Here is a 14132-nt window from a genome sequence, read left to right as displayed (position 1 = left end):
GTGTATATAAGGGCGGGCACACCTTTGTTCTGGGTCCTCCTCCTTTCCTGCGTGTGAAGGGGGCACCCTGTTGCAACAGATCAATAAAGATCAGGCTTACTAGCTGCTTTGCTTCTCAATATTCTCTGGTTGGCCTCTGTTATTCTCTCCTACCAATAGGGAACCTGCGTAAGGACTCGATATGGGCTCTTGGATACCCCATAAGGGAAAAGGAGCAGATTGGGCAGATTTTGTTTACAACAAGGTCCAGTTCTTCCAGTCTTCTGCAGTACAAATTCCAAAATTGGGAGGTCGGCATCAAAGGAGTATCTGCGCTCCTCTCTTTGGGAAAGCCTGGGCAGAATTTCAAGGCCTTTTCCTACAAAAGCAAACAAACCTCAGAGCTGAAGCACACAAGATCAAAGTCTGCAGAGTTCACGCAAGGAGAGAAAACACGTGGTATTTCCTCTCTGCCGTTAAATAAAACGTGAAAGAAAATAATCAAGCAACACCGGTTGGTTTGCCGCCTGCCCCCTTGGCACCCCTCAGTTTTTACTCACCATTTTTTTTGGGGGGGGGAGAGAAATATACACCAACTTAAAGAGCCATGTTGCAGTTCAGGGAAGTTTTTAATGTGTGACATTTTAATGTATTTTTAATCTTTGTTGGAAGCTGCCCAGAGTGGCTCGCGAAACCCAGCCAGATGGGTGGGGTACAAAAAATAAATTGTTGTTGTTGTTACAGACTGAGCAATCCCAGACAACAAGTCATGCCGGATGAATCTCACCCCCCTTTTTTATGGAGTTACAAGCTTGGTGGATCAGGGGCATGCTGTGTAGCGTATCTTGATTTCAGGAAGGCCTTTGACAAAGTCCCCCACGATATTCTTGTAGCGAAGGTGGCATGAACATAGCCAGGATTTTTGTTAGGGTGGGGGGCAGCCAAAGTTGTTGAGCTTTTCTTGGGAAATTGGGGTATAAATAATATCCCAAAGACAGGATATTAGCCCCCCCCCCGCCCACACACATAAAGGGAAATGTAAAGGGACCCCTGACCACTAGGTCCAGCCGTGGCCGACTCTGGGGTGGCAGCGCTCATCTCACTTTACTGGCCGAGGGAGCCGGCGTACAGCTTTTGGGTCACGTGGCCAGCATGGCTAAGCCGTTTCTGGTGAACCAGAGCAGCGCACGGAAACGCCATTTCCCTTCCCACTGGAGTGGTACCTATTTATCTACTTGCACTTTGACGTGCGTTTGAACTGCTAGGTTGGCAGGAGCTGGGACCAAACAACGGGAGCTCACCCCGTCGCGGGGATTCGAACCGCCGACCTTCTGATTGGCAAGTCCTAGGCTCTGTGGTTTAACCCACAGCGCCACCCGCGCATGGAATGTGGGCTGAATGATGAGGTGCCTGTTAGGTTGATTTGTAGCCAGTTGGCTGACCGAGCCCAAAATATATTCATTTATGGTTCCTCATCATCCTGGGGGGGAAGTGACAAGTCAGGTGCCGTAGGGTTCTATCGTGGGCCCAATGTCATTATAAATGACTTGGACAAAGGAATTGAGGGGAATGAAATAATAATAATAATAATATTTCAAGAGAACATAGGGCCAGACTAGAGGCTGACATTGGCTGTGTGATTTCTCCCTGTGTAGCCTTTTTTATTTTTATTTTTTAAAAAAACTAGCAGAGAGTAGCTGCCCTGGACTGGGACTGTGCATGGGAATAAAGGAGAGCCTGAGTGCAGGATCAGGCCAAAGGCCCACCTTCAGTCGTCGTCCCCCAACTGCCTCATAGTGGCAGGATCTCCCGGGAAGAGTCGCTGTGCCCCTGAGCTGTCCTGTTTCTTTGAAAGAGAGTTAATTTCTCAGACGCCGTGTGTGTTCTTGCTGACCTGCTCCCCGCTCTACCTCCAGATATTCTGCGTGGAAAGCAGAGGCTCCCTTCCCTCTGGTGCCTCTGCGGTCCTTTTCTTTCTAGACTGTGTCGAGGCAAGACCTGCCCTCCTTTCCTTTGCAAAGGACATTCTCTGGCACTCATCCATCGCAAACATGTGCCATTAGCTCGACACAGAACTGCTGGCAAAGGCATTTTGACAAAGTAGTTCCCCTGTGTTTATTTCCAGGAAGTCAAACTGGTTCTGGCTAGAACTCAAGGCGTTTAACGTCGATGGTTCCTTGCTGTGGAAATCTTCTTCCAGCAGAGATTGGGGTTGCATTGCTGCTTTTGAGGAATTCTCTTGGGAAACTCTTTTAAAAATGTCAACATGCCTATTCCATCGCTTGAACCCTTGGCTCAACTGGTGGTTTCCCCACCCGGGCTTGGACCAGATTTTATTGCCCCACTCAAGTTTCCCTGCTTCGGCAGCAAGCACTTCAATGCATTCAATGGACCTCAGGGTTCTGGGTTCGAGTTCCATGCTGGCAAGAAGATTTCTGGGGGAGTTCAACCTTCCAACTCTATAATTCCATGATTCTATGTACTGTGGTGGGACGCGGGTGGCGCTGTGGGTAAAAACCTCAGCGCCTAGGGCTTGCCGATCGAAAGGTCAGCGGTTCGAATCCCCGCAGCGGGGTGCGCTCCCACTGCTCGGTCCCAGCGCCTGCCAACCTAGCAGTTCGAAAGCACCCCAGGTGCAAATAGATAAATAGGGACCGCTTACCAGCGGGAAGGTAAACGGCGTTCCGTGTGCTGCGCTGGCTCGCCAGATGCAGCTTGGCACGCTGGCCACGTGACTCGGAAGTGTCTTCGGACAGCGCTGGCCCCCGGCCTCTTAAGTGAGATGGGCACACAACCCGAGTCTGTCAAGACTGGCCCGTATGGGCAGGGGTACCTTTACCTTTATGTACTGTGGTACATAGAATGACAAACCTAGACAGCATCTTAAAAAGCAGAGACATCACCTTGCCAACAAAGGTCCGTATAGTTAAAGCTATGGTTTTCCCAGTAGTGATGTATGGAAGTGAGAGCTGGACCATAAAGAAGGCTGATTGCCGAAGAATGGATGCTTTTGAATTATGGTGCTGGAGGAGACTCTTGAGAATTCCGTGGACTCCAAGAAGATCAAACCTCTCCATTATGAAGGAAATCAGCCCGGAGTGCTCACTGGAAGGACAGATCCTGAAGCTGAGGCTCCAAGACTTTGGCCGCCTCATGAGAAGAGAAGACTCCCTGGAAAAGACCCTGATGTTGGGAAAGATGGAGGGCACAAGGAGAAGGGGACGACAGAGGACGAGATGGTGGGACAGTGTTCTTGAAGAACCAGCATGAGTTTGGCCAAACTGTGGGAGGTAGTGGAAGACAGGAGTGCCTGGCGTGCTCTGGTCCATGGGGTCACGAAGAGATGGACACGACTAAACGACTAAACTACAACACAACATGTACTGTGGTTGATGTAAAGACATCAGGTGCCTACACGTGTAACCATCACAGGGGACACATCCATCGAGTTACAAGGTCATGGGCTTCCTTATTAAGCAGCAATGTCAGAGGCTGCGTTAGACAAGAAATACTTTCCCGCCCCATTGCAATTCCTCCCAAAGCCCCTCTGTTCTTAAAAGCCCCATTCAGTCCAATCCCTGCAGAACACGGTTGCCTGGAGAGTGTGAGAGCCTGGAAGTGGGTGGCTTGGTTTTGGTACCAGAGGACAGTATGAACGTACCTTCACAACGACCCGCAGATCGACTTTTTGGCACACACCTTTGGCTGTGAGATGGGTGCTTCCTGATCCTTGGCTTCTTGACTTCCGGCTCTCTGACCCTCGGCTTTCTGACTCCTGGCTTCTGGACTCCCGTTCCTGCTCCCACCCCGCCATCTTGCCCCCAGTCCTGACGTCCCCTGCTGGGACTTTGATCGCCCATGAACTGGACCGTGACAGATACCTTCCCAGGTTGACAGACCTCATCTTATATATGGTCCACTACAGAGAAGCAGGGACGTGGGTGGCACTGTGGGTTAAACCACAGAGCCTCTTGGGCTTGCCAATCAGAAGGCTGGCAGTTCGAATCCCCGCGACGGGGTTATCTCCCGTTGCTCGGTCCCAGCTCCTGCCAACCTAGCAGTTCGAAAGCACGTCAAAGTGCAAGTAGATAAATAGGTACCGCTCCGGCGGGAAGGTAAATGGTGTTTCCGTGCGCTGCTTTGGTTTGCCAGAAGCGGCTTAGTCATGCTGGCCACATGACCCGGAAGCTGTACGCTGGCTCCCTTGGCCAGTAAAGCAAGATGAGCGCCGCAACCCCAGAGTCGGCCACGACTGGACATAATGGTTAGGGGTCCCTTTACCTTTTTACAGAGAAGTAGCACCTTGAGATCTTCTCTTGGGGAGCACCAAGACTGCTACTCAGTATGGGAACTGAAGACCTCACACCTGGGAGTGAATGCTCAAAACAGGAATGAGAATCACTGGACAAGGTGGTGGTTGTGGGAACATGGACAAGGGCAGTGATGAAGCCTAGTTTGGACCAGGTGGGGAAACAGCTGTGCCACGCAGAGGAACTTCCACACTTAGATGAGAATGTACACTAGGGCCCTGAATCTTCATTTTCCTGGAGTTATGGAAAAACGAGTGTGCAATCTACAGCCATGTAATTTCTATGACGACTTCTGAACCCGTGTGAATGACCCCGCAAAAGGATTTCAGTAAACTGGCTTAGGGAGAAAACGCAGGCAAAATACGCCGAAGGCAAGACACATTTATAAAACAGGAAAGAACGACCGAGCAGCCGAGAAATAAAGTTTCTTTCAAGTTAAATATATTTGGGCTAGGGAGAGTGGAGGTATTGTCACCTAACCTTCACTCTGCCTCGGATTTCACCAACCACCACAAGAACGGACAACACTTTTTTTTAAAAGTACATGATTTCACATTGACACAAGTAGATGGCCTTGTTACGTTTATACGAAAAGGCTCGCCGGTATACTCAGAAGCCCTTCTCGGTCCAGGACTCTCGTCGTTTCGATTTTCTTGCCCCAAATCGGTTTTCTCCTGGCAGTTATGGAAATTCACAATACTGTTCATGGATGAAGGGCATGCACAAAATCACAGGCTACGGAAAACCCAAGCGCATCCAGCCTACGTAATTCAACACTCGCTCCCTCTGCAATTTTCAACTCGCAAGTCTTGCAACTGAGTTAAGTTCCTCTGTGCCACTTGTGTGAAAACGTCTCATTTCAAGATCGGGTGTCGGAATCTCTCTTCCCCCAACAGGAATGTAGGTGGCAGGAATCGTTTTAAAATGGAAGCAGCTCTAACAGGTATTTAAAAGCTACCTACGGATAGGGGCACAGCCCATTTAACTTAAGGGGGGGGGGAGAAGGAGGTGGGGTTCGGAGGATCCAATTGGCCTTTCGATCTTTGTGCAAAACTGGAGCGGTGTAATGTTCAGACAGAAGAATGATGGAGGGGGAACAGCAGAGCTGACTCATTGCCACTGCGTTAAACTACAGTGGTTTTGAAAACACACACACACACATTCGACAGTACCTCGATTTGGCTTTGATGCTACCAGTTCCTCGAAAGGTGGAGAGAGAGAGAGGGAAGACACGCAGCTTTATCCTGCTTGAAATTTGGCAACCTGATAGTGCTTAGCATAGATGGAGGACAGAGTAGAAGCTAGATTTTGAGTAAGGAAGGTGGTGGTCTGAAAACCAAGTAGCTTCTGCGCTGATAAACAGCTGAGAATTTTAAAGGAGGGTGGGATGAGGAAGGACCACCATGAGGAAATGCTGCCCCCGTAAGAAGTGGTTGTCTATACTTATCCTAACTCACAGGTTTCTCCCTGGCCGTTTTGCCCCTCGCTCATAAATCTATAAACCCCCCATTTACTCTTAGAAGCTGCTATTTCTCACTCTCCAGAGCACGGCAACGGGTGTCCTACAGCAGCTATCAAAACAGACAGCCTGCAGGGCAAAAAACTGCCACCATCTGAGAGCTCAAAACCCCCAAGAACAAAAGGACGTGGTCACAGGTCCTCCCCATCAGAAATCAGATACGCTTTTTTGCTCAAGGCTTGTGTGTCTCCAAAGATAGCCCTAAATGGAAGAGCATTTTCTGTCTAAACAACAGTCTCAGATCTGGGGATGAGAATTTTGATTTGATGTGAACGGTCACTGCAGGCGGCGCAGGAACAACTTTGTGGGAATGTCGGTGCTCAGCGGAAACATCTAGTTTCCAGGAAATTGTATGGATGTGTTGACGGTGCCAAGCCAACTACTGCTGTTCTGACGACACACAGCCTGATTTGCTGCTTCGGAGTTCTTCAGAGACAGGATTGGGCCCCCTTATGCTACATGCTCCCTCTTAACACTTTGTGTCTGAATGGTTCCCACGGCAACAGGCTCTGGCATGCAAAAATACAACCCTCCAGGAACTTCAGGGATGGAAGCCTCATCCCAAAAGCTCCGCAGAGCCTGTAATGGCACGACATTCTCCTGAGCTGTGGATCAGTGGCAAGAGGCTGCGAAGCCTTCCTTGCACCGTGGCCCTATCTTTTTGTTTCTGAAGACATGAGAGCCTTTTCTTGCTTTCTGCACGCAGCTAGAATGCAAGAGGGGAACTATCCTTGCCTTTGGACCAAACGGAGACGAAACCATCAAACAGAGCTTTGCATGTGCATCTGCGCCACCTAGTGGCCAGGTGTAGGAAGGGGCAGACTCTGCAGAAAATTACTTCATTTTTCCTTGGGGAGAGGGGATAATTGTACCTCTGTGTTGACCATGAAATAAAAGACGGAGGGTGTTTTCCTGGCCAACGTACTGTCCTCGCCCTGGAATAGAAGGGAGCTCCCTTTCCAGCTTTCAAGGGGCACGACGACAGAAGCGTCTGATTACTCCTAGGAAAAGCCCACCTGACCTAAGCAGACTTACACCCACGACACGATCACAAGGGGACCAAGGCAGCATAAGCGGAGGCACGGAAGGAGCTTGGCAGAGTCCAGGAGGAAGAGGCAGGCGAGGCTTCATCCACACGGCCTGAAATCTCCAAACTCTCGTGACACCGCGGGACCTCGCTCAACGGCCATGTGGCCCTGATCCATGGGGCTGTTTGTGCGCTTCCCAAATGACAAGGCCCCAAGCACCTGGAAACGATGTCGAAGTAGAGTCTCTCTCTGCAGATCACCCCCTCGAGGCGAGGCGCCTGGCTGCGGAAGTCCTGGCTTTCGGGCGACGCAGGCTCGTGCCACCTCCCGCCCTCCGCTCAGATAGTCAGGAGCGGTATGCATCCCACCCCAACCCCTCCCTCGTGGCACACCATGGGGGCCATGAACGTCCAGCGGTTGGTTTCCGGGTCGTACATTTCTACGGAGCTCAGGTTGGACTGTCCGTCGTAGCCTCCCACGGCGTAGAGGCGGCCACAGTTCGCAACGAGGGAGACGCGGCTGCGCCGGGTGTTCATGGAGACGATCAGGTACCACTGGTCCGCCATGGAGTTGTAGACTTCGGCGATGCTGAGGAAGCCGGAGCCGTCGTAGCCGCCGCAGACGAACATCTTGCTGCCCAGGGAGGCGGCGCCGTGACGGCAGCGCTTGTTGAGCATGCTGGAGACATTGTGCCAGGAATCCATGTGGTGGTTGTAGTATTCCACCTGGAAGAAAGGGCGAGGGAGTCAGGCTAGAGCACAGTCTGATCCCCTCCTTTGGTAATCCTCATAGAACTCTAGCCCAACGGTTGCCACTGATTTTACTCTGAATTGATGTAGAATGAATTGCTTTTAGAATGTACCATATAGGCTTCCAGGTGGAAAAATCAAAATTAGAAACAGAACTGTTAGAACCCAAAACTAAGAATTTGTCAAGGATGTATAACTTGCTGTTGAAATGGAATACTCAGGATGAAACGGTGAAATCTGTCATGATTAAATGGGCACAAGATGTTGGACACAAGATTATGTTCGCTGACTGGGAACAGTTGTGGAACTGAAATTTAAGGCATGTAATGCCTTAAGAGAGAATATTATGAAAATGATTTACAGGTGGTACATGACCCCAGTCAAGCTTGCAAAAATTTATCATTTGCCCGATAACAAATGTTGGAAATGTAAAGAAAATGAAGGCATATTCTTTCACCTTTGGTGGACGTGCCCAAGGATTAAAGCTTTCTGGGAGACGATATATAATGAATTGAAAAAGGTATTTAAATATACCTTCTTGAAGAAACCAGAGGCCTTTCTCCTGGGTATAGTTGACCAATCGGTGTTAAAGAAGGATAGAACTTTCTTTATGTACGCCACAACAGCAGCAAGAATACTTATTGCAAAATATTGGAAGACACAAGATCTACCCACTCTGGAAGAATGGCAGATGGTGATGGATTACATGGAATTGGCGGAAATGACTGGCAGAATCCGAGATCAGGGAGAAGAGTCAGTGGAAGAAGACTGGAAGAAATTTAAAGACTATTTACAGAGACACTGTAAAATTAATGAATCTTAGAATAATGTTGGATTGAAATTAAGTGGTTTCTAGCTGTAATGGGTTAAAAGAATATGAAAAAATGGGTTTATATAAGTAAAAAATCAAGATTGTAATAATTTAAGATTAAAGATTTGGGTAGAATAAAGAGGGAAAGAGATTGCTGAGCTAATATATAGAATTGGAATACAAAAAAGGGAGGTATGAGGAGGTCCGAGAAAAAGGGAGGTATGAGGAGGTCCGAGTAAATGAAAAATAATATGATGAGAAGATTGATTGTTTTTTAAAAATTCTTATTTTGTACTTTTTCTCTCTCTTTCTTTTCTTTTTCTATTTTGTAATGCAAAAACCTTAATAAAAAATAAAAAAAATAGAATGTACCGTATATACCCGAGTATAAGCTGATCTGAATATAAGCCGAGGCACCTAATTTTAGCACAAAAAACTGGGAAAACTTATTGATTCTAGTATAAGCCGGGTCACCACACCACAAAGTTGGTGGTGGCGGCAGCGGAGGAGAACAAGCAGCCCGAAAGAACTCTCATTCGAGTATAAGCTTTATACTCGAGTATAAACTTTTTTCCGCAGGGGGCCGGTCCACTGTACCTCAGACCTTGTGGGGGGCCGGACTATATTTTTTTTGGGGGGGGAATCCCCCCACCGACACCCCCTTCCTTCTCCACGGCACCGGACAAATCCTGGTGGCTGCTTACCTGTGCCTTGCGAGCGGCAGGGGCTGGCGGCGGTGGAGGGATAATGAGCGGCGCGTAAGGGCTGGCTGCGGAGAGGGGTTGCTTAAAATGGCGCTCAACAAAGCCCAGCCCTCTTCCTCCTCTAGGCAGGGCAGGGAGAAGCCAGGAGGAGGGAGGGAGGAGGCGCCGCTGCGGTGTGTGTGAGGGAGGGGGGAAATGGCGCAGCCCAAACGATCAGAATCCCCACGCCGATCCACGCGGCGATTCCCGGACCGTCCACAGGCCGGATCCAGAAGACAATTGGGCCGGATACAGCTCTCCGGGCCTTAGTTTACAGACTCATGCCCTGGAGCCGCTGTGCAAAGCCTACAGCCAACACATTGTGTTTCAGTATCAAAGTTGTGGGATCAAGTTACTGCCCAGCCCAGCCTACCTGACAGGGCTGTCAGAAGGGGGGAAAGCAAGGATGTCACAGCCCGCCACAAGCCCTCAAAAGAAGACAGGAAAGAAACAGTTTACAGTGGACGTTCTGGCTGCGAATGTGATCCGTGCGGCCCGCACGTTCGCAACCCGCAGCGCTGTGTCTGCGCACGTGCGGGTTGCAATTCGGCACTTCTGTGCATGCGCAGAAACCTGGGAGTAACCTGTTCTGGTACTTCCGGGTTTCGGTGCATCCGTAAACCAAAAAAACTCAACCTAAAGCATCTGTAATGGGGGAAAAGGTAAGAGGTGCGGCGAGCAAAAAAAACTCACGCTGTTGAAGATCTGCAGTCCGTCGTGCCCGCCAGATACAAATATCCTGCCTTCGAATACTGTGACACCAGCTGCACTGCGGTTCGAACTCATCGGGGTGACCACCATCCACCTTTGCAGGAGACCAGAAAATGAAAGGAACTGAGTGGCAGTCAAGTTTAAGGCTTCAAAGCACACTTTGCGTCTGGGACGCTAGAGGCAGGGAGGAGATGTCCAGACATACTCCACAGTATACCTGAAGAAGCGTCTCCACCCCCATCGTTCAGCCCGGACACGGAGGTCCAGCTCCAAGGGCCTTCTGGCGGTTCCCTCCCTGCGAGAAGTGAGGTTACAGCAGGCATGGGCAAACTCGGCCTTCCAGATGTTTTGAGACTACAATTCCCATCATCCCTGACCCCTGGTCCTGTTAGCTAGGGATGATGGGAGTTGTGGTCCCAAAACATCTGGAGGGCCGAGTTCCCCTATGCCTGGGTTACAGGGAACCAGGCTGAGGGCCTTCTCGGTGGTGGCGCCCGCCCTGTCGAACGCCCTCCCATCAGATGTAAAGGAAATAAACAACTATCTGGCTTTTAGAAACAAGTAGGTAGCCGTGTTGGTCTGCCGTAGTTTAAACAAAATAAAAAAATTATTTCCAGCAGCACCTTAGAGACCAACTAAGTTTGTTACTGGTATGAGCTTTCGTGTGCATTCACACAAAGAAGGTATCTGAAGAAGTGTGCATGCACACGAAAGCTCATACCAATAACAAACTTAGTTGGTCTCTAAGGTGCTGCTGGAAGGAATTTTTTTTATTTTGTTTTGATTTTTAGAAGACATCTGAAGGCAGCCCTGTTTAGGGAAGTTTTTAATGTCTGATGTTTTATCGTGTTTTTAATATTCTGTCAGGAGTCGCCTAGAGTGGCTGGGGAAACCCAGCCAGATGGACAGGGTATAAATAATAAATTATTATTATTATATCATGTACTCACTTGTCTGTCTCAGGTGAATAGGCCTCCACGGAGTTGAGGGAGGAGGTGCCGTCGTATCCACCACAGACGTAGATCTGCCCATCCAGCACGACTGTCCCCATGGCACTGAAACAAGCGCCAGGTGTTAAGACTGCTTTTGGCAACAAGCTTTTCTTACAGGCTGGTTCCACTTCTACCTGGACCAATTGCGATGGCCCAGTTTCTCCTGTTTTCTCATTCTGAACCCATTGGCCTGTCTGGTGAGCTTGTGGAAATGACAAAACACTGAAGGCCTTCCTTTTCACCTCTTCCGGACCCACTGGAGGGACGGGACCGGCCTTCCTGGACTCTGTACCAGCTAGACCAGGGGAGGGGGAAGCTGTGACACTCGAGACGCTGCTCTGTTTCCAACTTCCATCACCTCTGACCACTAGACATGCTGGCTGCACTAGACATGCTGGCTGAGGCTGATGGGAGCTGGAGTCTTGAGGGCTCCAATTTAAACTAAGGAATCCAGCTTGACATTCCCCCAGAGCATTTTCCTAACACAGATACAGGAAGATGTGGGCACATATATGTTTGTAAAAGGTTTGCTTCTCTTCTAAGTGCTGCAAGAGTACCAGAGATTTCGTTTTGTTTCATTTCTTTTAATTTGTATACCACCTTTCGCTACTGCTACACACAAGGAGGTTTATAAGCTGAACAAAAAATACAAAATAGGCAGCGAAGATCACATGCATAGTAACAACCTGATCCGATACAAAAAAAGTCATAATAAAAACGTAACTTTCAAATAAACAACTTATATCAAATAAAGCAATGTTCAATACAGTGGAACCTTGGTTCCTGAACTTAATCCGTTCTGGGAGTCTGTTTGACTCCCGAAATGGTTTGCGAACCAAGGCATGGCTTCTGATTGGCTGCAGGAGGTTCCTGCAGCCAATCGGAAGCCAAGAAGCTTCCTGCAGCCAACTGGAAGCCATGACGGACGTTCGGCTTCCAAAGAATGTTTGAAAACCGGAACAATCACTTCTGGTTTTTGATCGTTTGGGAGCCAGAACGTTCGGCTCCCAAGGCATTCGGGAGCCAAGGTTCACCGTAATCCATTAGAATATAATAGTAAGCAGTAAAATTGTGCAACTGCAATTTAACAATTGCAATGAAGAATTACTGAACAGTAATCAATAAAAACAACGGCTAGTCACAATGGATGAAATACCACTAAACATACAGGAAAAGGATCACGTTGAGAAACAAGGACACACAACTCAAAATTATCTTCTCTCTTTCCAGCTGCTTCAGTTGGGACAAAGCAGAGAAACTCTCCAATCTATATCATGGCCCTGCCTCTAGCATCTAAAACAGGCGCGGAGAGCCTGAGGATCTTGCCGGATCCCAACTCCCATCATCCCTGGCAAATGTGGCCAAAGGTCAGGGATGATGGGAGTTGCAGTCCAGCAGGACCCGGAGAGCTGCAGGATCCCAACCCCGGATCTAAAACTAACCCCTTTGTTGAAAAACGGTGGTTTCCGATGTCATCTTGTGGAGACCTAACCGTTTCCTCCCTCCCACCTGTGAACACCTGCCATCCGGGCACAATTCAAAGTATTGGTGCTGACCTTTAAAGCCCTAACCGGCCTCGGTCCAATATACCTGAAGGAGCGTCTCCACCCCCATCTTTCTGCCTGGACACTGAGGTCCAGCGCCGAGGGCCTTCTGGTGGTTCCCTCACTGCGAGAAGCCAAGTTACAGGGAACCAGGCAGAGGGCCTTCTCGGTGGTGGCACCTCTGCCCTGTGGAATGCCCTCCCACCAGATGTCAAGGAAATAAACAACTACCAGACTTTTAGAAGACATCTGAAGGCAGCCCTGTTTAGGGAAGCTTTTAATAATTAATTAATTAATTAATTAATTAATTAATTAAATTATACCCTGCCCATCTGGGTGGGCTTCCCCAGCCACACTTTTAATGTTTAATAGACTATTGCATTTTAATATTTTGTTGGAAGCCGACCAGAGTGGCTGGGGAAACCCAGCCAGATAGGGGGGTATAAATAATAAATAATAAATTATTGTTATTGCTAGTATTTTTATCCTCACTCACCTTCGTTTGCTGTTCATGCTTCCCACTTTGGACCAGGAATCTGTCTCTGGGTTGTAAACCTCCACGGTGCTCAGCCTCAGCTGCCCGTCGTATCCACCAATGGCGTACAAGAGCCCGTTCAGCACGGCGACGCCCACCCGGCTGCGGGCCGTCGTCATTGGCTGGCACTTCTCCCAGTGGTTGGCAATGGGGTCGAAGACTTCCACCACGTTCAGGGAGTCGCCTGCATAGAAATTTGCTGCTCATGTTTTAAAAAGTGGTCATCACTGGACTTGTAAAGGGTAAAAGAGTATTGGGAAATAATCTACAATGAACTGGAAAAAAGTGTTTAAAACTACTCCCCCCCCCAAACCCCCCCTTCATATGTTGGTATCATATGAGCACTGATCCACAGCATTTTTTCTACAGCGTTTGTATTTGTTTGTATTTGTGGGACGCGGGTGGCGCTGTGGGTTAAACCACAGAGCCTAGGACTTGCCGATCGGAAGGTTGTCGGTTTGAAACCCCGTGACGGGGTGAACTCCCGTTGCTCGGTCCCTGCTCCTGCCAACCTAGCAGTTCAAAAGCACAAAGTGCAAGTAGATAAACAGGTACCGCTCTGGCGGGAAGGTAAACGGCGTTTCCGTGTGCTGCTCTGGTTCGCCAGAAGCGGCTTAGTCCTGCTGGCCACATGACCTGGAAGCTGTACGCCGGCTCCCTCGGCCAGTAAAGCCACGACTGGACCTAATGGTCAGGGGTCCCTTTACCCTTTACACATGGGGTCGTCTTATACACGGAAAAATATGGTACTCATGCACCACAGCTTCGCATTTATTGCACCTAATTGTAGTGATTCAGACTATCCATGTGATAAACAGCTGTCAGAGGGAAAGGGCAGGCCTTTTCCATATTTTATGGTGAACGGCTGCCGGGCCCGTCTTCCTCTGTGCAGCTGCGACTGCGTGCCCCAGCTAGAATCCCAAACAATCCTTGCAGGATATCGCGGGATGATGTATTTGCCAGGGTTTACAAGGCCGATTTCTGTTTACAAGGCCGATTTCTGCACCAAGCAAGCAGCAAGGGGTAAAGGCCCCAAACAACAACTCTTGCATTGCAGAGAATCCACAGATTGGAATCCATTGGTCTTGATCCAATTCTGCCTTGTTCCACACACACTTTATATTGTGTGATTTGCTTTGGGCATGCAATTGTTCTTTAAGGGAGGATGAGCTGCACAGCTTTATCTGACTTTTCACCTAGGGCAGACATGG

At 49.0% G+C, this 14132-nt stretch overlaps 1 protein-coding gene across 1 annotated transcript in view; it reads right to left on the bottom strand.

The window, feature by feature from the left end:
• Positions 1–4708: 4708 nt before the first annotated feature.
• The window catches only part of KLHL18 (kelch like family member 18), a 45654-nt gene continuing 36230 nt past the window's right edge, over positions 4709–14132 (bottom strand). Inside the window, 4 exon segments of the mRNA XM_081882785.1 lie at positions 4709–7561; positions 9833–9944; positions 10801–10905; positions 12883–13105. Coding sequence (XP_081738911.1) covers positions 7175–7561; positions 9833–9944; positions 10801–10905; positions 12883–13105 — 827 coding nt within the window. The 3' untranslated portion in view covers positions 4709–7174.

The sequence above is a fragment of the Podarcis melisellensis genome (genome assembly GCF_964234715.1).
Source record: "Podarcis melisellensis genome assembly, chromosome: 12".
Taxonomy (NCBI): Eukaryota; Metazoa; Chordata; class Lepidosauria; order Squamata; family Lacertidae; genus Podarcis; species Podarcis melisellensis.
Note: the sequence above shows the minus strand (reverse complement) of the source record. Positions and strands in the feature narration are given on the sequence as shown.